This window comes from Schistocerca gregaria, chromosome X (assembly GCF_023897955.1).
Source record: "Schistocerca gregaria isolate iqSchGreg1 chromosome X, iqSchGreg1.2, whole genome shotgun sequence".
Lineage (NCBI taxonomy): Eukaryota > Metazoa > Arthropoda > Insecta > Orthoptera > Acrididae > Schistocerca > Schistocerca gregaria.
Genome location: NC_064931.1, coordinates 273,593,622 through 273,617,358, shown reverse-complemented (window position 1 = coordinate 273,617,358; position 23,737 = coordinate 273,593,622). Strand labels below are relative to the sequence as shown.

The 23,737-nt window shown below is 39.4% G+C and overlaps 1 protein-coding gene across 4 annotated transcripts in view; it reads right to left on the bottom strand.

The window, feature by feature from the left end:
- LOC126297885 (GTPase-activating protein and VPS9 domain-containing protein 1) overlaps positions 1 to 23,737 on the bottom strand; it is a 280,670-nt gene that overhangs the window by 76,461 nt on the left and 180,472 nt on the right. For all 4 annotated transcript variants that reach the window (XM_049989182.1, XM_049989183.1, XM_049989180.1 and 1 more), the window contains exons 18-20: positions 22,175 to 22,319; positions 13,517 to 13,683; positions 13,067 to 13,179 (exon numbers count right to left, since the gene is read on the bottom strand). In XM_049989182.1, coding sequence (XP_049845139.1) covers positions 13,067 to 13,179; positions 13,517 to 13,683; positions 22,175 to 22,319 — 425 coding nt within the window. The remainder of the gene's footprint in view (positions 1 to 13,066; positions 13,180 to 13,516; positions 13,684 to 22,174; positions 22,320 to 23,737) is intronic.

The following is a 23,737-nucleotide window of genomic DNA, read 5'->3' as shown; positions in this document are numbered from 1 at the left end:
GGCATGGTCGGAAGGTGTCAGCTCAGGCAATCGCCCCTTCCCGGGCCTGGCCTTTACCAGGGGGTACTTGCGGGCCATACTAGTCTACCCAGGGCGGGAAATTACGCGTAACCTCGTTACCGGCTACGCGTGCGAACGCGTGGGTCGGCCTTCAGGCACGCACAGGGAGGAAAGAAGAGGAAAAAGGAAGGGAGATAGGGAAAGAAAGGACAGACTATCTCAAACGCCAAGGCAGACAACAGAGGGTGGAGAAGAAGGCAAGGAGAAGAAGTAAGGAAGACAGTGAGAGGGAGAAGGACAAAGAAAGGAACCAAACAAAGGAAGAAAGAAACCAGAATAAGTGAAATCCAAAATGACCACAAATATAAGTTGTGGAACCGTCCGTCTCCAGACGCAGGTGCAAACTACCCCCTTGAGGGGGAGGGACTCCTTTTAGTCGCCTCTTACGGCAGGCAGGAATACCTTGGGCCTATTCTAACCCCCGGACCTGCAGGGGGGAGGTGGGAACAAGAAGACACTAAGCAATAGTTATGAAAGTTACTGTTAAGTAATTCAGTTAGCAAGATGAACATGAGAAAGCCAATCAGATGTATGGACACACCCACAGAAAACTTTGCAGAATGCTAGTGGAGACGTGATCCATGTGTGGAACGTCACTGCTAGACTTCAGAGTAGAGACTCTGATACAAGTTGATGAAATGCACTCCATTACTGTTTGCAGTTAATTCAATACTTTGCCCCTGAGCTGAACACCAGACTGGAACCCCGTTTGACCACAGCAGTAAAGGACTTTCCAACACCAACAAATAACAAAGAATTACAGTCATTCTTAGGCCATGCAAATTATTATAGACGTTTTGTGAATAATTATGCTACCACTGCTAAGCCCCTGACTAAACTATTGAAGAAAGGAGTTAGTTTCACCTGAACCAAGGAATGTGATGAAGTGATGCAACAAATTCAACATGTTTTGACTAGAGCTCCTGTGCTAGCCTACCCAGAATTTGAAAAACCGTTTATTCTGTCGGTAGATGCCTCAGATTATGTCATAAGAAATCGATGGAGAAGAGCGACCAATTGGTCATGTCTCTCGACAGGTTAACAAAGTGGAATTGAATTACAGTACAACTGAGAAGGAACTTTCAGCACTCATGTTTGTCGTAACCTACTTTCGATGCTATTTGTACAGGAGGAAGTTTTTACTGTCATCACGGATCATGCTGCATTACAGTGGATGATACACTTGAAAGATCCCAGAAGCAGATGAACTCATTGGGCTTTAAAATTGAGCGAATTTGAATACGAGGTGAAACAGAAACCACACAAGTTGCATCAAATGCTGATGTGTTAAACCAGGTTACAGCAATTGTTGCCAATGATATTTCTATTGAAGAGCTAAGGGAAGCACAGCAAAAAGATGTTGAATGCCATAGGTATGGAACTTTGACCGAATTTTCTGTCGAAGATGGAATTTTGTATCAAATAACCCCACTGGGTAAATGAGTAGTAATCCCGAAAGAATTACGTCCTAAGATAATAGCACTATGTAATGATAGACGGCAAGCATATCATAATGGTCTTCTCGCCACCAATTGTCAAATAGCTGCCCATTTTTTCTGGGAAGGCAGACAGCGAGATGTGCAAAAGTGCATAAAAAATTGTTTGCCCTGTGTTAGGAGGTCACTGCTGCCTCGAACAAAGTTACCTTTGCAACAAGTGCTAGAAGCCACTTGCCTCTGGGACTAGAATCGGCAGATATTGTCAGTCCTTTCCCTTTGAGACCACAGAGTAACTGATACATATTGTCAATTATAGATCATTTTTCCAGATTCCTAATTCTTGGCCCCATACCAGACATGTCAGCAGGAACTGTAGCAGAAACTCGAGCATTTCTCACCCACTTGTTGTTACCATATGGAAGTCCTGAAGCTGTACTTACAGATCAAGGCACAAACTTAATGTCAGCATTATTTACAGAAGTTTGTCAACTACTGCGAATCAAAAAGTGGAGAATGACCCCATTTCACCCTAAGGCTAACTGATGCTTAGAACGAGTCCACCACACAGTTACATGTATGCTTTCTTATTATGTCAATAAAAATCATTCTGATTGGGACAGGTACGTCCAATACGTCATGTCAGCATATTATAGCTGTGTCCATGAGGTCACTGGATACTCCACCTATGAGGCCGTATATGGCCGACCCATGAATTTATCTTCTGAAATTTACAACCTTCCCCCACGGATTAGATCCACAGACGTGAATGGTTTGGCATGATGTTTAAAAGCTATTTGGAAAAAAGTAAGAGGAAACAATGAAAAAGCTACGGCTGAGCAGTTAGAAAAGAATAATGAGAGAACAATAATGGCCGAGTGCAAGGTAGGGGATGTAGTGATGTTGCGCAATCCAGTAGTTAAGAAGGGAACAACGAAGAAGTTTACACCTATGTATGAAGGTCCATACCCCATCATGCGGCTTACTTCACCAGTAAATGCAGAAATTCAGTTAGCAGACCAGACAGTGATCATTCATTTTGACAAGTTAAAGTTGTATAAGAGTTCTGAGCCACCTCCACTTGACAGTAAAGCAGAGCCTGCTACACAAGTAGCCCCAGCCAAGAAGACAAGAAAGAAAGTAGTGCAACCACCCATAGCGCAACCTAGATATGCTCTAAGGTCAAAACACATATATCGATCCAAGGATTAGGTCCAGCATGCCATGTATATTATTGGAAAAGTCTTTAGTTAAGCAAGAGAATTAACTGGCAGAAAACTGCCGTCGTTGCAATGTATTCATTTAAGTTGTGCATGATATTTGTAAGTATTCATAAGTATTGGCAACCATTTGTAATAGAAGTTATGATGTCATATGTTAATGGGAAGGGATGGGAGTTTTTCGTAATTATTCTGTCTTGCAGTACTCAATGTCTCCAGTAACGCTGTCGTAGCGGTAAAGAGCTGGAAACACAATCACTCACTAGTAACGGAATTAAGGGGAAAAGTTGCCCTTGTCAGTAGAACACACAGAGTGAGAATCAAGCAATCTTTTATATCTCAAAAGGAATGACATTTCACATGTTGACTTAGTGAATGGCAAACAGGAACAACTGTTAAAGCTCTGCCATTAAAGCATGTTAGTAACACGTATTTGTAACTGCCATTGGCATAAGATCAGTGATAACCTGGCATACCCTACTTACGGATTGGGATACACCACATTATGTGTATGTTTATGCTAAGAGCTCAGAAACCCATAATAACAATGTTAAAAAGAGAAAAAACAATTCGAACACCAGGCTAGAGAGACAGTGGCTTCAATTAACAAGAATAGCTAAGTTCATGTTAAACATCAAATATATTACTTTAAAAGTAAAAGGAGCCCTCCCTAAGTGCTATTTTATTGTTTCTTAATATGCTCCTGGAGAGACAATAAGGTAAGTGTTCATGATGCTACATGTTTTTGTATACCAAATGCAAAAGAGAAAGTCATGTGGTTAATGCCAGGCAAGATAGCCGCATGCAGTTTGTTTACAAACCGCAAGCCTTGCCCTCCCTGCCAAGTGAGCGGCCATTAGGATTTCAACCCTACCCACTGTCTTGTGACGTGGTCGCAAAAACGGTTAAGTAGGCAGTACCATTGTGTCAATGATGTGCCTTCATAAAGGAAAAGCTCATCAGAAATTACACTCAACTTAATTTTTTCTAACTCGATCCCTTACGCTTTCTGTTACCACTGTGGAAGTTTCTAGATTCTCGCCAAGTTTTGTTTTTCTCTTCTCGTTTTCAATTATGTTGACATTCAATGACACAATTTTCGTGCCCGAGAGCAGGAACCCGAACCTAGCAGACGAATTAATGTATTCACTGGGTGCATGAACCCATAATTACATGCCTTATAATTATTGTTTTGTTGATCATCATTGAATAAACCATATCAATTGCGCTCATCTATCCTTATTCAGAAATATTATACCCCTTTTGTGAAATTTATATTTGTCACTTCTCACTCTGAATCACATAAATACGTTCATCGGGTGCAGGAGCCCAGAAACATGGGGAGTTTCTGTTCTGCAAGTAACAGAGTGTGATGTACAGTCAGCACAGTAAACAGCATCAGTATGCTTTATTTCCCTATCGTTCTTAGACCCGCTGCTTACTTCCTGCATAGCGCAGCCATGTAGCACGAGAATCGGCCTTGAAGTCACCTGCCACGTGCCGCTCGGATGTAGCTGCCGCGCTGACCCCTACCCGCATTATTAGTGCTATCGCCATCAACTTTCAGGTCAAACACTTTGTATACTGTGTAGTTCGAAGCACAACGGCCACTGACTTGAAAAATCGCTGACCCAACTCGTTGCTCAGCAAATACTTCGCTTTCACTTCTGCAAATACGTTTGTTCCCCAATATAAAGGGAGATCAGCTCTCCTTGTAACCCTCAGTCACCTCTTTCGAACCATGTCTTCAAGACCTATTGGTATGCACAATCTATCTCCATTCACTACTCTACACTCAAGGTAATAAAACACATGATTGGCATTTTTTCTGTTGTTCTTCAACGTATTTTCGCCATTCTGGACTGCCAGGATTTCAGACCATTGTTTCTTTCCAGATTTAGGAAGTTTGGAATTACGTGGGCACAAGTGCTCTGCTACCTGGACTATTACATTTGCCACTTCTTTGTCCTTAACTATCACCTCATCATAAAGAGGATACCGTATTTACTCGAATCTAAGCCAGACTCGAATCTAAGCTGCACCTGAAAAATGAGACTTGAAATCAAGGGGAAAAAAAAATTCCTGAATCTAAGACGCACCTGAAATTTGAGACTGGAAATTCAAGGAGAGAGAAAAGTTTTAGGCCACACCAAATTGAAACAAAGTTGGTCCATTGTAATATGAGACACAATTTAGGTAAAATGAATGACGATACAGCTACAGTAATTTGGTTCGAGTCGTAAGCTTAGCAGTTGAGCTTTACCAAGTAGCCATTGCCATGCGTCAGGCGCTCCGTCCATATTTATTTGGGTACCCTTCCTTTTTCACGTGCTTCGTCTGATTTGAACCGATTGCTTATTTTTCTTAGATCTGATAAGTGCCGTTCTCTCTTTTTTTTTTTTTTTTTTTTTTTTTATAGGTGATTACGTCACTCTAAGCTGAAAATGCATTACTGTACTGTGTCATGCATTGTTTGTCACATTCTGATAATGAGAGTTTACCACCTGATTTTGTGCACGCTACCGCCGCTTACAATTAAAAAGGGAGAGAGAGAGAGAGAGAGAGAGAGAGAGAGAGAGAGAGAGAGAGAGAGAGAGAGAGAGAGAGAGAGAGAGAGAGAGAGAGAGGAATCGTCTCATTAGCGAAACAATGGCAAGAGACTGCTATTTCTTGTTATTTACACTGCTGCTTTCTTTGATAATTACCAACAAGAACCAAATAATAGACTGTGTATGATAGATGTTCTGAACGAGAGTTTAGCGAAAATTTTTCTCCGTTTGAAAATCAGACGCCTCTTTACTACATTACATTCTGCACAGAGATTAGAGTCACATTAGATTTAAAAATCTAGTCAATTGCCGTGCTTAATTTCTGACTGTATCACTATTAGGCATAAGAATAATACGAATAAAAAGATGACATGATAATGTATATTCTTCCGCGTTTGCTGTTGTCTCACTCTAGTTTCGCAGTTTATTAGGCAGACAGGATTTAAATGAGATAGCAGCAAACATGAAAGAATACATGGCAAAATGTTTATATTCATATTATTCTTATGGTGAAGAGAATACTGCATGAGATTTACAATTCATAAAAGTTCCTATTAGCAACCATCTCTTCTCACAAGTAGGAAAAAATTCAGAACGTAGAGTTGGCCATACTGACAAACATCCCAAACAGTCTTGCCTGTCGGATTTTCGTAGTACATTGAAATGCTGCTACATTCGAAGATGAACAATACGGAATTTGTATTTACTTCATTGTATAATGTATGAAAACGCAGTGGTCGAAACTCGGACCGGAGAGAAAAGCTCGTCTTCCACCTTTTTTTTTATTAAATTTATTTACTGACACAGAGGTTTTGGCGCCAGTATTTATCTATGTGCCTGCAAAGCATGCCTGTGTAGCACTACATATATTCAACGGCATAAGTTAGTTGTGGCGGCACCTACCAACATTTTTCAGAACTTCAGCTTACTTTGCACTCGATTCTAAGCCGCAGGCGGTTTTTTGGATTACATAAACCGGAAAAACAGTGCGGCTTAGATTCGAGTAAATACGGTACTTCTGCTGTCAGCTATTTGTATGGTTTCCAGTGCCCCATCGTTTACAAACCACCCACTAGCGTAAGGCATCATGTTTGAGGAACCTGAAAGTCTATGGTACACTCCACATCATCTAGTGATTAACACAGTATTTCATACTGTGCCCCTCATAAAGGTAGAGCTGGCGTTGCAACAAACTGCCGATCAAATGTTAGGATATGAATAATTGTTTGTATAAACGGGTCAGAAGAAAGCTTTACTGTTATTACGTGATCCTAGGCAAAATATTGATCATCTTCAACACATACCAGCCCCATGCGTAAAACGAGCCTGGTTCAATGCCAGAGGCACCATACTAAAAACTGTGTTTGGAGTCCCTGATCATAAAGATGTCCAACATTGGAACAAAGAAATCAGCCAAATCGACACATTTACTCAACAGAACCATGAGATGTTGTTCTGCCAACAGGTATGATTAACGCACATTGGAGACAATTTGTTACCAGCCAGTAGGCAAATATGCAGTGTTACAGCTATGATACTTCACCAATATGAATCTTTTAAGAACTCTTGTAAAATGGGACTTCGCGACTACACAAGCCGAGGTATCCAATCTTACGCTAAACCTTGAAGCATCTGATGCCATACAAACACTATCACATAAAATGCAGACTATCCAACTGCTACTTGTCAATTTACGTGTCACAATACAATTAGGATTGTGAGGAATTCTGAGTTCAGAACTTTTACCTCCCAAACAATTTATTCAAGTACTGCAGAATTTTACCACCAATTTGCCACCACCAATGTGTTTAGTATTGCCCATACATGAATCTATGTTACCCGATAACCATGCTATGGGTAGGACTGAGTTATTAAAACATGCCAGCACCCTAGGGTTCCATATACTTATACCCCATGCCTGTTCGAATTGTCAGATCAAGTGTTACAAGACATATGTGTTCCCTGTTGGGTGGTCAGCAACCAGACAGTATATATGTTGGAATACAGCAGACATTCTCGTCATTAGTCCAGATCGCCAAAAGTATACTACGATGTCCCAAAATCAGTTGAATGAATGCATACATGTTCATAATTTCATGTGCCGTTAAATCGCCCTTCAAAACCACCGTACGGGACGTGATATTAGCCTTTTCTTGAGAAAGTGTCAATTGCCACCCTGTTCGCAAACTGTAGTTCGCCTAGCAGAACCCCGGTTTAGGACCATTAGCACAAACCTCCCACACGCATTAAACCAACCTACGATATTAACACTTTGTGGCTATGAACATAATTTCCAGTCGCAAACATACGAGATAGAAATCGCAAACAGTGGATTTTTAGCAGACAGTTCCTATTGCAATGTTATTACGCTACTTGTAACCTTTCATGCCGGTATGACGCCCATTTACCTATGTTTTTTCTACCTATAAGCTCATAAGGGGTTCCTTTGTCAACTGAATTACCTGTTTTATCTAATGTTTCAAATGATCACCTTTAAACATCAATCAATGACCTTTTAAAACACGAGAGAGGACAAATCTCTTACGATCGCCTGTTAGCACACTTAAGTGAACGGCAGACACTCACTAATCTACATACAACTATTATACCCAGTGTCACAGTAACCCTGGTCACTGCTATTTTTATTATTGTACTGATATGGATCTTGTATAAAAAGGGATTTTGCAAATGGTTACGACCATCCCCTCCTATAGTTCCAGAACCCCAGCCTCATGGTGAATATCGCCCCTCCTTTAGTTTTAAGAGTTCAACTGTGTTATTAACTAATGTGAAAACTTATGCAGCATAGTGAAGTGCTCCCCTAGGGTTAGCTCTTTTAAATGTGTTTGAAACGTGTGAACCTCCCCTCATACTCCACTGCACTGAGTTCCAGTGGATGGGCTTGACCACAACCACACCCCCTTAGAGCCGGCAGCTTGTGCGCTACCTGCCGAGGACAATGCAAAGCACCGCATTGCGCCACTCAGCCTTGCGTGTAACTTCAGTGGTGATATGTAATTGTTTTTAAATTCATTTAAGAGACAAACATGCTTGGCGTGTACTCCTGATTCAAACTATTACTTTCCAATGTGTTTTATTTACAGGTGTTAACTGTTGTAATTTTGTTTTGATGTTTTATAACATTTATTCCTTGTTCTTGTGTAAATATAATATTGTTGAAGTGTGTAAACCCCTTTGTGACCCCTAAGAGGTCTTAAAAGTCTTTACTCTCAACAGTCATTAAAGGCCCCTGCGGTCTTCTGTGGAAACCTTTAACAATCAAATAATGTCTATTTTGTCTTTGCAAACTAAAATTGTCAACATTTAATAACAATTGCATTAAGCGAAATCACATACGTTTTCTGCTCCTACGGAAGGGGGAGGAGTGTAAGGTTGAGCCGGATAGTAGGGGATTCTATCTCTATTTTCTTTCAAAAGGTTTATTTCATTTTCTTGTTACGGTCAAGCATTAGCCGGTAGCTTCAGCTGCCTGTAATTTTCTCGTCCCATGGTCTGGCAGCAGCAAGTCAGCACCAAGGTGAGCAATCTCGATCACGCGCCCACCTTGTGTGCTGACGAGGTAACGTCACTTAGGCGAAGTTGACCAGGCCGCACTTCGGAACTGTCCATGCCGCCCCAACGATTTTCTTGGCTCCTGACCAATCAAGGCGGAGCAAGCCATGTGGCCCTACTGGAGGTACCCTGCCACCATTTGGCCGAAACGCGCTTTCTGCCACATGCTCTGTAGTTGTGAACATCATCATCTCTTCTTAACTTCGCCTAAGTTTGCTGCGAACTATGTTTCGCCCACCACTTCATCTTGGCCCACCCTCATCTCCCCAAGCGTGACTCACGCTACCCATTTCAATTCACATCTGTTGGTTTTTCTGCCAATAAATGGTTTCATTTCAGAAAAGGTGCCGGAATAATTTGTTTCAACATGTTTGCCCACCACCTCAGCCATTCCTAACAGAGCTGTTCTTGCACAATTCCTTTTTTTGCCAATATGTCATCTAGCTGTTTTTTTTTTTTTTTTTATTGGCTATGCCTTCTAAATTACATGTTGGGTCCTTTTTTACCACTAAATCAGTAATATGTTGGCCGATCCAATTATTTCCCTGTTAAGACTTGAAAGCATAAAGTTATAATGTTCCAGCCATTTACTGGCACACAAAAATCAAGTCTAGTAATGGGGCTGCCATCTTATAGCTTCTGGATCAGCTTTAGAGGTTATTTCAGCAGTTCTTAACATACGGGCATTAGCTTGGTTTGCCAAAGTTGGGCCATGTTTGCCTTTCTTAACTCTGTCTTTTGAGACAGGTTAAATGATAAGTACAGCCTCAAGTTTTTCTATACCTCTCTGGAACCAAAACTGACTTTAAAAACAGGAAAAAACCAGTCTTGGTTGCACAAGATCAGTTTATTTAATCTTCACACATGGTGGTTACACCTGTTCTAGGCACCATCAGACAACCTGAGGAAACTACAAACTAGTACAAGTATAAATTTGTATTAAAAACAGTAATAAATGAATTAAAAATAAGAAAAGGAAGACAATCATCTATTGGACTATGGAGCACAGGACCACATTTTTGTTTTAGGAGGTGGTGAGGGGCATAAATTTCAACTCTTAAGATATTGCACCACAACTGAGCTTACCAATAAAAACCCTTGCTAACCATGACTGAGATATCAAATGTAATTGCAAGTCCCACAGAACTGAGAGGAAACAGCCAGATAGCCACTGTCAATGTTTCATTACAACACGCAGAAGCAACAAGAAAAAAGGCAATGACAGTAGGAAAAAGGAAAACAGTAAAGCATGCAAAGGGTTAGCTTCAATGAGCATCTACTGACAATAAATGGTCAGGTGAAAAAATTTTTCCCCTTTGTCCAGCACCTTCTGGCCATCGGGTCCACATTTAGAAAATCTTAAAATCTTTCGTGTGGCTAACAAAGGCAAGAAACCGAATTTATTGGAAGAGTCTGAAATCTCTAAGCATATCTTTTTCAAATCTCTGAATTTAATAAACGAACAAGTCTGTTCGAAACATCACACTTTTTTGATGTATTGATGTGTATCTTTAAATTATGGCTGCCACATACATCACTTACTGATATTCTATTTAAGTCTTAGAAATCAGTTAAGTTTTAGGATGACACCTTGTGAGGCTTTTCTCACTAAGGCTCCACAGGACCTTGACACCTGGTTGGCAGTCTAGTTGCCAGCATGACAGCGCATGCCCACAGTATTGTAAACAGACCAGATTTATGTTCATTGTGCAGTTTCTTCATGTGTAAGTCACCATCATTACAGTCAGTTTTCCAGTTTAGCGTTGCTTATGGCTTTGTTGCTTCATATTTTTACCAAAACTTTTCAGGTGTTTCTTTATCCTTATTAGTGCCCATTTATTTGCCAAAGGTATACTGGCCTAGCTGTTATATGGGTGTATTTTCTGCTCACTGAATTTGCCTATTTGCTAAAGTTAGGTACCCCTTGTACTCTTCGGTGGCTTTCTTTTTCCTACTATGACTAACTTTTTTTAAGTTTCTTCTAGGTGAAGTAATGAAGCACTGACAGTGGCTATCTCAACATTTCGTACCAGTTCTCTTGCGCTCTTAATCACATGTGACGCATCGGTTATGAGTAGGACGAACTTTGCCAATGATCTAATGAAGCACTGACTGTGGCTATCTGGCTGTTACCTCCCAGTTTTATGGGACTTTCGACTACGTTCAATGTCTAGGTCACGATTAGCAAGAGTTTTTCTTGGTAAGCTCAGTTATGGTGCAAAAATTGTATGAGTTGAAATTTATACCCCTAGCCACCCTCTAGAATACAAATGTGGCCACATGCTTCACAGTTCAAACAATGTTTGTCTTCCTTCTGTTATTCTTAATTAATTTATTATTGTCTTTAATAGGAATTTATACTTACACAAGTCTGTAATTTCCCAAGATTGTCTGATGATGCCTAAGACAGGCAAAATACGTCACACGTGAAGATAAATTTAACCAATTTTGTACAACTAAGGCTGTTTTTTCTGTATCTGTAGATACATTACATCTGCTGTACCACTGCCACCGTGGTAGTTATGGAGTGGAGTGATTTTAACCCAATGATCTTCCCTTGGATAGTCTCTATCAATTTATCCATTCTTATGTGAATAATATCTATTAACATCATGATACCATGTCTTATTAAACTGATAATTCAGTAATACTCACACCTGTCTTATTTGGAATTTGAATTGTTACACTCCTCTTCTTTAAGTCAAAAGATATATTATCTGTCACATAGCTTGCACATAAATTGAAATAATTTTGTCATGGTTAGCTTTCCCAACTACCTGAACCAATTAGAGGACACGGCATCTGCTCCAGGGGGCTTGTTCCGGCTTAGGTCTTTCAATGCTCCACCAAATTCTTCTCACACATTTTGCATCTCATTTTCATTTACTTCCTCTTCCATCTCCATAATATTTTCTTCAGGCAATTATATTATAATAAATAAACATAACCTTTATTAAAAATGTCACCATAACGTCCTTTTGTGACAGAGTATACTAAAAACACCATACTTCTGTCTTTCAAGGAATATGCCTTCTGAAACTTATATGCAACATACATACATGAGAAAAGCAGCTATGCGTGCAGAATACATATTTTGCTCGAAATGTTATCAACTGTATGATAATTACTAGTCTCAAAACAAAAACTAGTTTCATGTTTTCCCCAGAAGGTTGTGCAATCTTAAGTTGACTGAATGCTTATAATTTAGTTTCTTCTTATTGCTTAAGTAATTTTTTTCTGAACACACTGGATCAATTTCCTTTATTGTGTTTAGGTAGTGACAATAACAAATGTTTGTTTTGTTTGCCTTAATAAGTGTCAACTGTCATTTTCTTCAATAATTAAAGCATCCTGTCCGTTTATAAACTTTGCAGCTTTCTTCTAACTACTCCCCATATTGTTTACATTTCATTCTCAGAGTTTTTAATTTGAGACAGAATAAACAGATTTTACTTTTATTTTTGACAACTATTTGCGGTACTCAACAATACGACTTCTAACATGAGACTACTTGCATACTATAGCTTTTCACAAGCAATTTACATAGTTCTCTGAATTGGAAAATAATAAATTCCATTTTTTATCCACAGTTTCTCTGAAACTGAGTTAGTGTCACACTTCCGATTATTCACTGGGAAACAGCAGTTAAAGTTACTTCTGACACCTAGTGAATTACAAATACAAACAACACTTTACCTGACATTCTGCAGGTTCTCCTGAAAGCTTCCTGTTATGAAACAACTGTGTCTCTGTTTCACATATTGACATGTAATTGTAAATAGTCACATTGCCTTACATAACTGATTAAATGTAATGGGGTAAGTGGCAGACCAAGACTTGAACCCTTTACGCAAGCAGTTGCTTTAACTGCTGTGGCTGTCAGTGCCTGACTCATGGTCAGACCTAAACTTTCATATGTCATCTACATCACAACCTGTACTCACACACACATTCCTGTCCAGGTGAGGATATTTTAATACAAACCACCATAAGCTGTACAAGTTAATGACGACAATGAAAATTTGCGCGGGCCACCTGACTGGTGCTGATCAAGACTCACTGTCGAAGATCTTTTATCTCCACCTTCAAGTGGCTGTACATACCATGGAACAGATTTCTGGCTCTACGTCGACGTGATCTTTTCTGCTACTTATCACCTCAGTGATTGTTTTCTGCAGTTTGCCTACTTTTAGCAAAATCACCCACTATAAAATAAGTAACAACATACCGAGTTCCTAGATCATCTGTTCCCCTGAGAGATTTGACACGTCTGCTTTTGAAAGGTAGCTTGAAGTTTCGGAAGAATCCTCTCTTGTGTTTTGAGTCTTCATCTAGTGCATCCTGTAACAGTGAAACACATGAGAGACCACTAGTACACATTCTGGCACATACTTTCACACATAATTAAATTAAACATGCACATCATCATCCAGTTTAAAGAATAACAAAAATTCTCACAATGAATAAACAGTCACAAATTTAATATTATGAGGCAAAAAATGAAGGATCTGAGCAAATTAAAAGTAAACCATTCTCACATTGCGATATATGAACCAAAGTTCAAGATGAATGTCACTCATACTCTAGCACTAAATCCACATACACCACATATAAGCAGTAAATACTGTACAAGGTACCTGACATTCCAGTTAATGATTTGAAGAGAAAATGAACAAACCTTGTCACCACGTTCAGCTGTTTTATCGAAACTAATGCTTTTGGGAATGGCACCTGTAGAAGTTGTGGGATGTGAGATAGGTTTACTGGGAGGAGGAGGTACAGAGGCTCCATCAGTCACAGTAGCTTGACTGTTGATCATTAGTGCACTGGGGGCCAGTAGCAAATCTGCAAAAGGAACAGAAAAAGCCACACATAATTACCTTCTAACACTATGCAGAATAGCTGCATTTCACTTCATACAAGAAAGAAAACAGTGGTGTACATTGTGTTTATCATTTTAGTCCTGGGCCCCTGCACCAAAATATGCAGAATATTTTCTACATGTAAAACTACCACATTACATGTAACAAACTGTTATATTGATGAGCAATTCTTCTTAATTCATTCCATACACTGAGCAAGCAGAATCCACGAGAAATTTGAAGAGAGAATTAAAGTTCAAAAAAGTTCAAGGGGGGGGGGGGGGGGGGGTTTGCAAATGACAATGTAATTCTGTCAGACAGCAAATGACTTGCAAGAGCAGTTGAATGTAATAGCTAGTGTCCGGAAAAAAAGATTATACAATGAACATCAACAAAAGTGAAACAAACGTAATGTGATGTAGTTGAATTAAATCAGATGCTGCTTAAGGAATTAGTTCAGGAAACGAGACATTAAAAACAGCAGACAAGTTCTGCTATTTTGGCAGCAAAATAAATTATGGCTGAAGTAAAAGATACAAGCAGTGTAGCCCTGTACAGGAGCAAAATGTGGATGATAAGCAGTTCAGACAATAAGAGAATAACAGTTGTTACACAAGAATGCTGAGGATTAGATGGGTAAATTGTGTAACACATGAATGAGCGCTGATTCGAACAGTAAATAAAAGGAATTTACAGCACACCTTGACTAAAAGAAGAGACTGATTGATAGGACTCATCCTGAGGCATGAAGGAATCATCAGCTTAGTAATGTAGGGAAGGGAGGGTGGGAGTAAAATTGTAGATGGGAGCACAAGACATGAATACACAGTATCAACTGCAAATGTATGTAGGTTACAGTAGTTATTATCAGATGAAATGTCATGTGCAGGATAATAGAGTAGTGTGGAAATCCGCATCAAAGCAGTTTTTGGGACTGGAGGCGGCAACAACAACAACAACAACAACAACACATTGCATACAATGGGAGAAGATCATCTTAATCTACTTTGTTCATCTGTGACTGAACTACCTTTTTTGTCATACAGAATACGCCCGTCTGACAAGAGTTTCATTTCAGCCTTTAAAGAACTTCATATAGCATACAGTGGTTCCATTCTGAATAATGATGTGCTGATTGAGGGGCCTCAAAAGTACACGCTTTTTGGCAGCTGCCTGACAATCTATTCCCCAAAGTTCTTAGAATTTCAATGTTACGTGTCTACCTCAACATTATGTTATTCATTACACACTTCTGAACTACATGGATATTGTCTCAATAGAGATTATTGGAGTAACTCACAAATATCTGAACGCATATTCCTCTGGCAATCTTTCAAAATATGTACTGTATCTTTTCAGACTGATCTCATATAATATGTGATAGCAATAAACACATCTACAAACACATCACCATAGGCTTGTTGATTGACCTACTGAACTTTAACAGCCGGCCGGTGTGGCCTAGTGGTTCTAGGTGCTTCAGTCCGGAACCGCGCAACCGCTACGCTCACAGGTTCAAATCCTGCCTCGGGCATGGATGTGTGTGTCCTTAGGTTAGTTAGATTTAAGTAGTTCTAAGTTCTATGGGACTGATGACCTCAGATGTTAAGTCCCATAGTGCTCAGAGCCATTTGAATCTTTTTTTTATGTAACACTGAAAGTTGAACGGCACCATTTTTAGAGTAGAATGGTCTAATAATCATGACATAAATATCCCTCACTAAGAATAAGAGTCGTGTGGCAAAGGCAAGTACCTGTTTCATCATGTTACACTCCCCCCCCCCCTCCCCCCCCCCACCCCCCCCTCCCCCCCCACCCCCCCCCTCCCCCCCAATAGACACTCTCCTTCTGGTAGATTTACTATTACATCTGTATGGTACGGTATTTTCAATTTTACATTATGTCTGAAGGGATTCATAACAAGAACATCCCCACTGAAAATCCCTTTTCCCCATGAAGGTCCCCCCAGTTTTTTGTTTTGTTAATGTTTTTGTGTTGTTTGTGGCATCATCCATCGGTCATTTCATAAGACTCTAATCTCCACCATGTCTGTAATGTCACTGGTTGATCAGCACGGTATGAGACTGTTCTGTTGAAGTCTATTGCGCAAGCCTGTGATGGGGATGTTGGTCTCATTGTAGGTAGAGCACAGCCTTACTTCACTGTGGCACTAGCTTTCCATTCCTGGAAAAAGATTCCCAGTACTCATTTAAAAGCAGGATGAGTAGACCAGGGGCCGACGGGGAGGGACTGGAATGAGGAAAAATTGTCTCTCTACTCCCATCTGGGATTGAAACTGAGACGTCCAGGGTCAGAGCCTAGTGCTCTACTTGCTAGACAACAACAGTCACATCACACTGTTTATTAATCCCTTACTAACAATATGCTTATGTAGTGCTCCATAAAAAGTATGGAAGATAAAGACTGCAGATGAAGAATACTGAATGAACTTTTGCGTCTGTATTACAAAATATCCTTAGCCTGAAGTTATTCCAGCTCCAAGCGTTAGTCTTCTCTAGTCCCCAATGGCTGGTTCTTGGATTTTTCCATAGATTTTCAACAATGTACCTGTTTCAAATATGAAATCCTGTTAACAGAATACATCTATAATGTAGTGGTCATGGAATATGGCAAGCATGGTTATGTTTTTTACTGACCAAATTTTAATTCTCAAGTCACATTCTGTGATTTTATTCGGTGATTTAGATAAAGAAATTAACTACTCTTTTAGTGAAGAGTCATGAGATGTAATTCCTATGATCATGGTTCCTGGGTATGTATCTTCTCAAATTAGTTTCTATCTGTAATTACTGATTTTCAAATATTTGAATTCTTACCAATATCTTCTGTTGACATTCACTCAATTATATTATTACCAACTTTCTAGCATTTGTAGACTTAGAGAAAGCTTTTGACAATGTTGACTGGAATACTCTTTTTCAAATTCTAAAGGTGGCAGGGGTAAAATACAGGGAGCGAAAGGCTATTTACAATTTGTACAGAAACCAGATGGCAGTTATTAAAGTCGAGGGGCATGAAAGGGAAGCAGTGATTGGGAAAGGAGTGAGACAGGGTTGTAGCCTCTCCCCAATGTTATTCAATCTGTATATTGAGCAAGCAGTAAAGGAAACAAAAGAAAAATTTGGAGGAGGTATTAAAATTCATGGAGAAGAAGTAAAAACTTTGAGGTTCGCTGATGACATTGTAATTCTGTCAGAGACGGCAAAGGATTTGGAAGAGCAGTTGAACGGAATGGACAGTGTCTTGAGAAGAGGATATAAGATGAACATCAACAAAAGCAAAACTAGGATAATGGAATGTAGTCAAATTAAATCGGGTGATGCTGAGGGAATTAAATTAGGAAATGAGACACTTAAAGTAGTGAAGGAGTTTTGCTATTTAGGAAGTAAAATAACTGATGATGGTTGAAGTAGGGAGGATATAAAATGTAGACTGGCAATGGCAAGGAAAGCGTTTCTGAAGAAGGGAAATTTGTTAACATCGAATATAGATTTATGTATCAGGAAGTCGTTTCTGAAAGTATTTGTTTGGAGTGTAGCCATGTATGGAAGTGAAACATGGACGATAACTAGTTTGGACACAAGAAGAGAATAGAAGCTTTTGAAATGTGGTGCTACAGAAGAATGCTGAAGATTAGATGGGTAGATCACATAACTAATGAGGAGGTATTGAATAGGATTGGAGAGAAGAGAAGTTTGTGGCACAACTTGACTAGAAGAAGGGATCGGTTGGTAGGACATGTTTTGAGGCATCAAGGGATCACGAATTTAGCATTGGAGGGCAGCGTGGAGGGTAAAAATCGTAGAGGGAGACCGAGAGATGAGTACACTAAGCAGATTCAGAAGGATGTAGGTTGCAGTAGGTACTGGGAGATGAAGCAGCTTGCACAGGATAGAGTAGCATGGAGAGCTGCATCAAACCAGTCCCAGGACTGAAGACAACAACAACAACATCTCCATAATTTTCCTGAATTACATATGCATCATTGCAGGCCTGATAAATAACATTATTGTCTTTTATGTGGGAGCAGAAAAACTGTCTTTATGAGTTCTCCCAGTAATACTCTCAAGTGTTGTTTCAAATGAAACAGACATCAATTTCCCCACCTGTTATTGTCTTGTTCCTACAAGGTCAACCTCTGTTATTTTATTCACCTACTATGATTACAGTCTTTGTTTTTTAAACATGTAATTCAATAAATTGGACTAGCGTACATGGCCATGTGATTTATGACAAAAAAAAAAATTTACATGAAACAGTTTGAGCTCTGGCTTGTAATCCTAACCCTTTTCACATGTTTGTTTCAGAATGAGAATTTGGTTAGTGGCCAACTCTTCTAGATGAAAACTGCTTTAATACTTTTGAATTACTTCTGCTACTAGATACTTAATTCAGTCTAGAAAGTGCTTACAGAAGGTTGTGTCAGAGATAAACGGTACTATGCTTCTGTAATTTTCATAATTTTATTTTATTTTTGCAAATTTCACAAATCACAATCAACTTCCATTACTCTGTTAATGTTTCTGCTATCTAGCCTTTCTATACGAGCGTATGGCTTTGGATACCGACCATGAGATGCAGTGTAAGTCTGTAGTTTCTAACTACATTTTTCAATGATTGTATGTCTTGCAGAGATTGGTGCTAGTGATCAACAATATTATTCTGGAATTAATGTTGTTACCTGCTGGATTTGACAGCCAACATCGGTATGTGTGGCTGTTTGAGTTTGACATTAGATGTCAAAACCCTTGTATCTCGTATCTTACTGTTCGTCGTACTAACAGTTTTTGGTGCTGATGTTCTTTCATGACTACTATTAGTAGAACATTCAGAAGTCTGTTGAACAGCTTTTGGTATACTATTTTCTGGTGTTTTACCTCCATGTGCTGGCATAACCTGATGAAGTTCTCTGCTGTGGTGACCTCCTTCGAAAGGACAGAAATCCTCCATCACACTCTTTATCAAGTGTGAAAGTCTGTTGACTTCTGTCATGCTGAGTGCAGTGGGTATTCTTGCACAACATGTGACAGAGTAGAAACTCATATGTGACAGTTCTGTGCACTCACAGCACCACTCAGAGTAAGCTGTGCCTTGTCCACCCAAAGAATATTCCTCTGCCACATGTCATCCATTTCCACACATGCCACAAAATGAAGGGCAAAGTGATGGTGTTTTAACTTATCTTGGGACTCCACGCACATTCAACCTGTAAGGGTAACTGTGTAAAATATGCTGCAAAATATTTTGGACTGTTGACCAGCGGAGAGAGAATTCCTGTGAACAGCTTGAGTGCTGGCTGTAGAATTTGAGGCATGTGCTGCATGATCAGCTATAATTACAGCAACTTCTTCAACAACTTCTGTGGGAATGGGCTGCCTCCCTCTCCTTACTGCACCGTCTAATTCACCTGTTTCTTTTCAAATTTCATGATCATGCTCTTTAGCCCATTTATTGACATGGGGCCTCTTCGTAACAGTTTCTGTCAGTGATATTTCCACAGTGCACTGTTGCTATTGCTCCCACTCTAATAAGACAACTTTGTAGCAGTGCACAGTCTTTCTTCTCGATAAACATTGCATTTCATACAGAAAACTTCCACCTTCTTAATCTTTTGCGCCAACAGTTACTTCACAAAAGAAAGCAACATGCATCACCAGGCAACAAGCAGCATACTGACATCAAAACAGAAAACATTTCACGCAATGACTGCTCACAGTGTCATATATTCATCTGGCTGGCAGAGTGGGGCAATTTTTTTTTTGCATACTCCACTAATGCACACATACTTACAATGTTTCAGCATTCTGTGATGTATACAGCTCACACTGCAGCACTTGGAACACCATCAGTTTAGCTATAACCACCAAGTGTCCTGCCCCATCTCACTGGATTTTTTTATCCCCCTCTCTTTCCCCACATTCTTTAGAATGTTCACAGTATACCTATGGAATAAATGGTGTAAAAGTGACTGTGCAAATGTGATGTGTGCCACAATACACATTTTACTATTTTCAGCTGTCCTACAAATATTTTAAGTTTCTCAGTGTTCTTCTTAAAGTACTTTATTATTCATAGTCTGTTAATTAATTAACTGATGTCAGTTTTTGATGCCCTGTGTTCCCTTCACAGCAACTTCAGCATTTCTTCAAGTACCCAGGAAATGCAAAGATCTAAAGATCCTGGCCTGTTCTGTTTTTACTTACCGTCCCCCATTTTTATTTTGGCAGACTTAAGTACAGCAGAGTCCCACTAATCCGAACCCTGGTAATCCGAACGTTCGGTCGATTCGAACATGAAAAATGTTAGTCTAAGTATGGAAAACGGTGTGGTAAACTGCTGTACACACACACTATTTTAATTTACACAGTACAGTAAACATGTATTAGAAAAATTGGCAAGAAAACATTAAGTTTAAACAATGCATAACAACGAAAAAAGGCTGTCAAACTTACTACAATATAGCGGACATTTTATCCATACTTTTTAGATGACAAAAACTCAATCATTGGTTTTTGGTGTACTGAAGACAGTCTGTTATATGACGCATAACTGCGCCATCGTTTCATAAACATCACATCAGCAGGTGTAGCAGTGAGCTGTTGCTCCTAATAACGTAGCACGAGGTCAAGGGCTTCTGTTGTGTCACTGTGTGGCATCACCTCTCTTTTGTCACTTTCAGGCTCATTGTCACTTACGTCACAGCAGCCCACTTCTTCCTGGTCTTGAGTCACAGCAGCAACTAAATCAGTGTCAGTAAGGTTCTCCACACATGCTCTATCCACTTCCATCCACTCACCTACATCTCCTTCACTAACTTCTTCACATCCAGGGATTGTCTGTATCATTTGTACTAGATTTTCCTCTTCATTTTCAACTAGGTTGTCCTGAAATTCAACAGATGTCTACAGTTTTCTCAGAGTATTTTCTAAAATATTCTGCCATGCCTCAGCAGCCCAATAAACAACATCCTTCACATTGGTCTTTTTTTATTTTGTTCACTATAGGAATGCTATTACCTTGGATCAGCATTCTTAAAAATCGGTTTCTATAAATCAATTTTAATGTTTGCAGTACACCCTGGTCCATCAGCTGTAGAAGTGGTGTAACATTCAGCAGCAAAAACTTCGTCACATTTTGTCCATCACATAATTACTCAATGCTAGGGTGAGATGGTGCGTTATCAATCAAAAGGATTGCACAGGGAGATAAATGATTTTCCTTAGCAAACCGTCACACAGAGGGAATAAACTAGCTGTGAAACCATTCTCTGAACAGCTTACCATCCATCCATGTTTTTTTCTGGTTGCGATAATATACGGGCAGGAACTTCATGTTGCAGTTTTTAAAAGCTCCGGGCCAAGCAGATTTGCTGATCAGCATTAAAAGGCAGTTTGTGATTACCAGCAGCATTGCTGCATGCTAATAAAGTCACACTACCTTTGCACATTTTAAAACCAGGAGCATGGTCTTCTGCTTTTGATGCCAGGCTTTTTGTTGGCAATGGCCTAAAATTAAGGCCAGTCTCGTCAGCATTATAAATTTGCTGGGGAGAATACTTTCTCTCTCTCATCATTTTTCCAAAATCACCCAAGTATCCCTTCGCTGCATCACAGTCAGAAGAAAGCTGCTCTCCAGTAACTGTTAGCTGACCGATTCAATGTCGTTTTTTTAATCTGTCCAACCAACCCATACTCGCACGAAAAGACTCATCACCATTAATTATCTTCTTCAGGTAAACAGCCTTCTCCTGAACCAGTGCTCCACTCATAGGAGTTCCCCTTTCTCTTTTCTGTGTAAACCAAAGGAAAAGAGCTTCAACCACTTTATTGTACTGGGACTTGTTTCAACGTCTGTCGAATTTCGAGTGTTTTCCCGAAGACATTGCACAGGACTGTTCTAGCTTCACTTGGTTGTTCTTCCAATCAAAAATGGTTGCTATACCAACACCCAGTTCCATTGCCAGTTTAGATACATTCTCACCATTGTCTATCCACTTCAAAGCATTCAGTTTTTCCTTGAGAGTTAATGTATGTTTCCATTTACTCATGACGAAAATACATACACCACTACACCTGAATGAATACAATACAATTGTTACGCGTGCCAGCGACAGATAACTAACATAACCAAGCGCTTTGCGAGCCAGCTGGCAGTGCACTGACCACAGACACTACAAAGGTCTCAACAATGCACAACAACAAGGGCAGAGAGTAAGAGTGAGCCATTGTTCCCACACTTGTTCCGATTTGTTACCATGGTGTACCTACATATCTGCTTGGTATACTTCATTCTAGAAACTCGTCATCGTAGTTCCGGCTAATGCGAACAACTTGGTAATCTGAACAATGTCCAGTCCCATTTAATTTCGATTAACTGGACTCTACTGTATATGTAATAGACAATATATACAACAAATATACAATTTAGAATGTGTTTTAGAGCCCAATTGTTACCTGGTGTTGGAGTAACCGTTTTGGGGCGGTGATCGGAGCTGCTGGCACTGCTACTTGAAGATGCCAAACTAGCTGAACTAAGTCGCACAAGGTTTAACATTGCTTCACCCACACTATCCTGGTCACCCTCATCCTCAGGTAGCAACTACAATACAAAAGTAAAAACAATTACTCCAAAGACCAGAAAAATCATTATAACACACTACCATTACCAAGCATGTAAAAAAAAAAAAACATAAATAAATGATTCTGACAGCAGATACTGCATGTGTTTAATGCAGCAGCAATAAATGGCAAGTTCTAAAAAGTCATCAGGCTTAGTATCCATGTATTGACACAAAGGAGCTGCATTAATTATAAATAAGAAACATTACTTATTTCCAAATAAAGAAAGAAAATATCATCTACTTATTAGGCAACAGCAAAGTAAAAGACAAATGCTAGTAACAAGCTCATTCAAGCTGAAAGACCTCTGACTGGTAAAAACATTAGAGGATAAAGGGATTCAAATGGAATCAACAGGAAACAGGAAACTCTTGTGATCTTAAAAGACAATGAGCTACAGTAATATCTTAATATACAATGCATATAGCGTTTCACAACATGCTCTCACACTTTTGTGATTTCTTGGTAACAAATAATTTTAACACCTGCTGTTTACGTATCTTCTAAACACTATAAAACACTTTCTAAGGAATCCCATGCACCCCCATACATTTTCCTTAAACAGTCATTTGCTTGGTTGGGGTTTACTTCAAGTGTGAAGAAGGAACAACCCAGAAACATAGAATACAAATTTCCATGGAAATTATAGTCTCAAGCCCTGCATTCTAAATGGTTTGTTAGCTTGCCTCTGGTTAATCCACTTACATTTGAACATTTATAAACAAATGAAAAATGCTGGCACTTTCTGTAAACTTTTTCAACATGCCTTTAAAGTTTTGCTACAAAAGATGCATATTTTAAGCCCAAACTCAAAATCAACAGACATTCGGATAAGTACAGAAATATAAATGTTTGATTTGGTGGCAAAGGTTGACATGGGACCATAGCTTTAACAGTGGAATTGCTCTAAGGAGGTCCAAATTACAAAAAAATCTTATATATAGCCATAGGCTGAAAGAATGGACTGTAAATTATTCTATTAGCAATTTAGCACAACCTGTTCAAAGGTTTTAATCTGCGCATTGTTTCCTGTCAGTTTCTGGAAGCAGAACTTTTTTTTAATAGTGGAGCTGCTGAAAAATAAGTTTCAGCATTGTTCGATTGGCAGTTTCAACAAGACCAACAGAAATATTAATTAAAATTGGAATGATTAATACAGGATCTCACTGTAATTTGCAACCTTTTCTGACCAGTTTTCAATTTCTGATTGTTGTTCTTTTGTATTTTACTATTCACATTTTGGATCTAGTATGAAACATTTGGTGGTGGTGAGTGTGGTGGTGATGCTGTCTTCAGCACAAGAACTGGTTTGATGCATTTCTTCAGGCTTTCCCAGTGATATATTGACATGTTGAATAATCAGGTCCCAACTGGTTTTTCAAGTTGTTTGGCATGTCT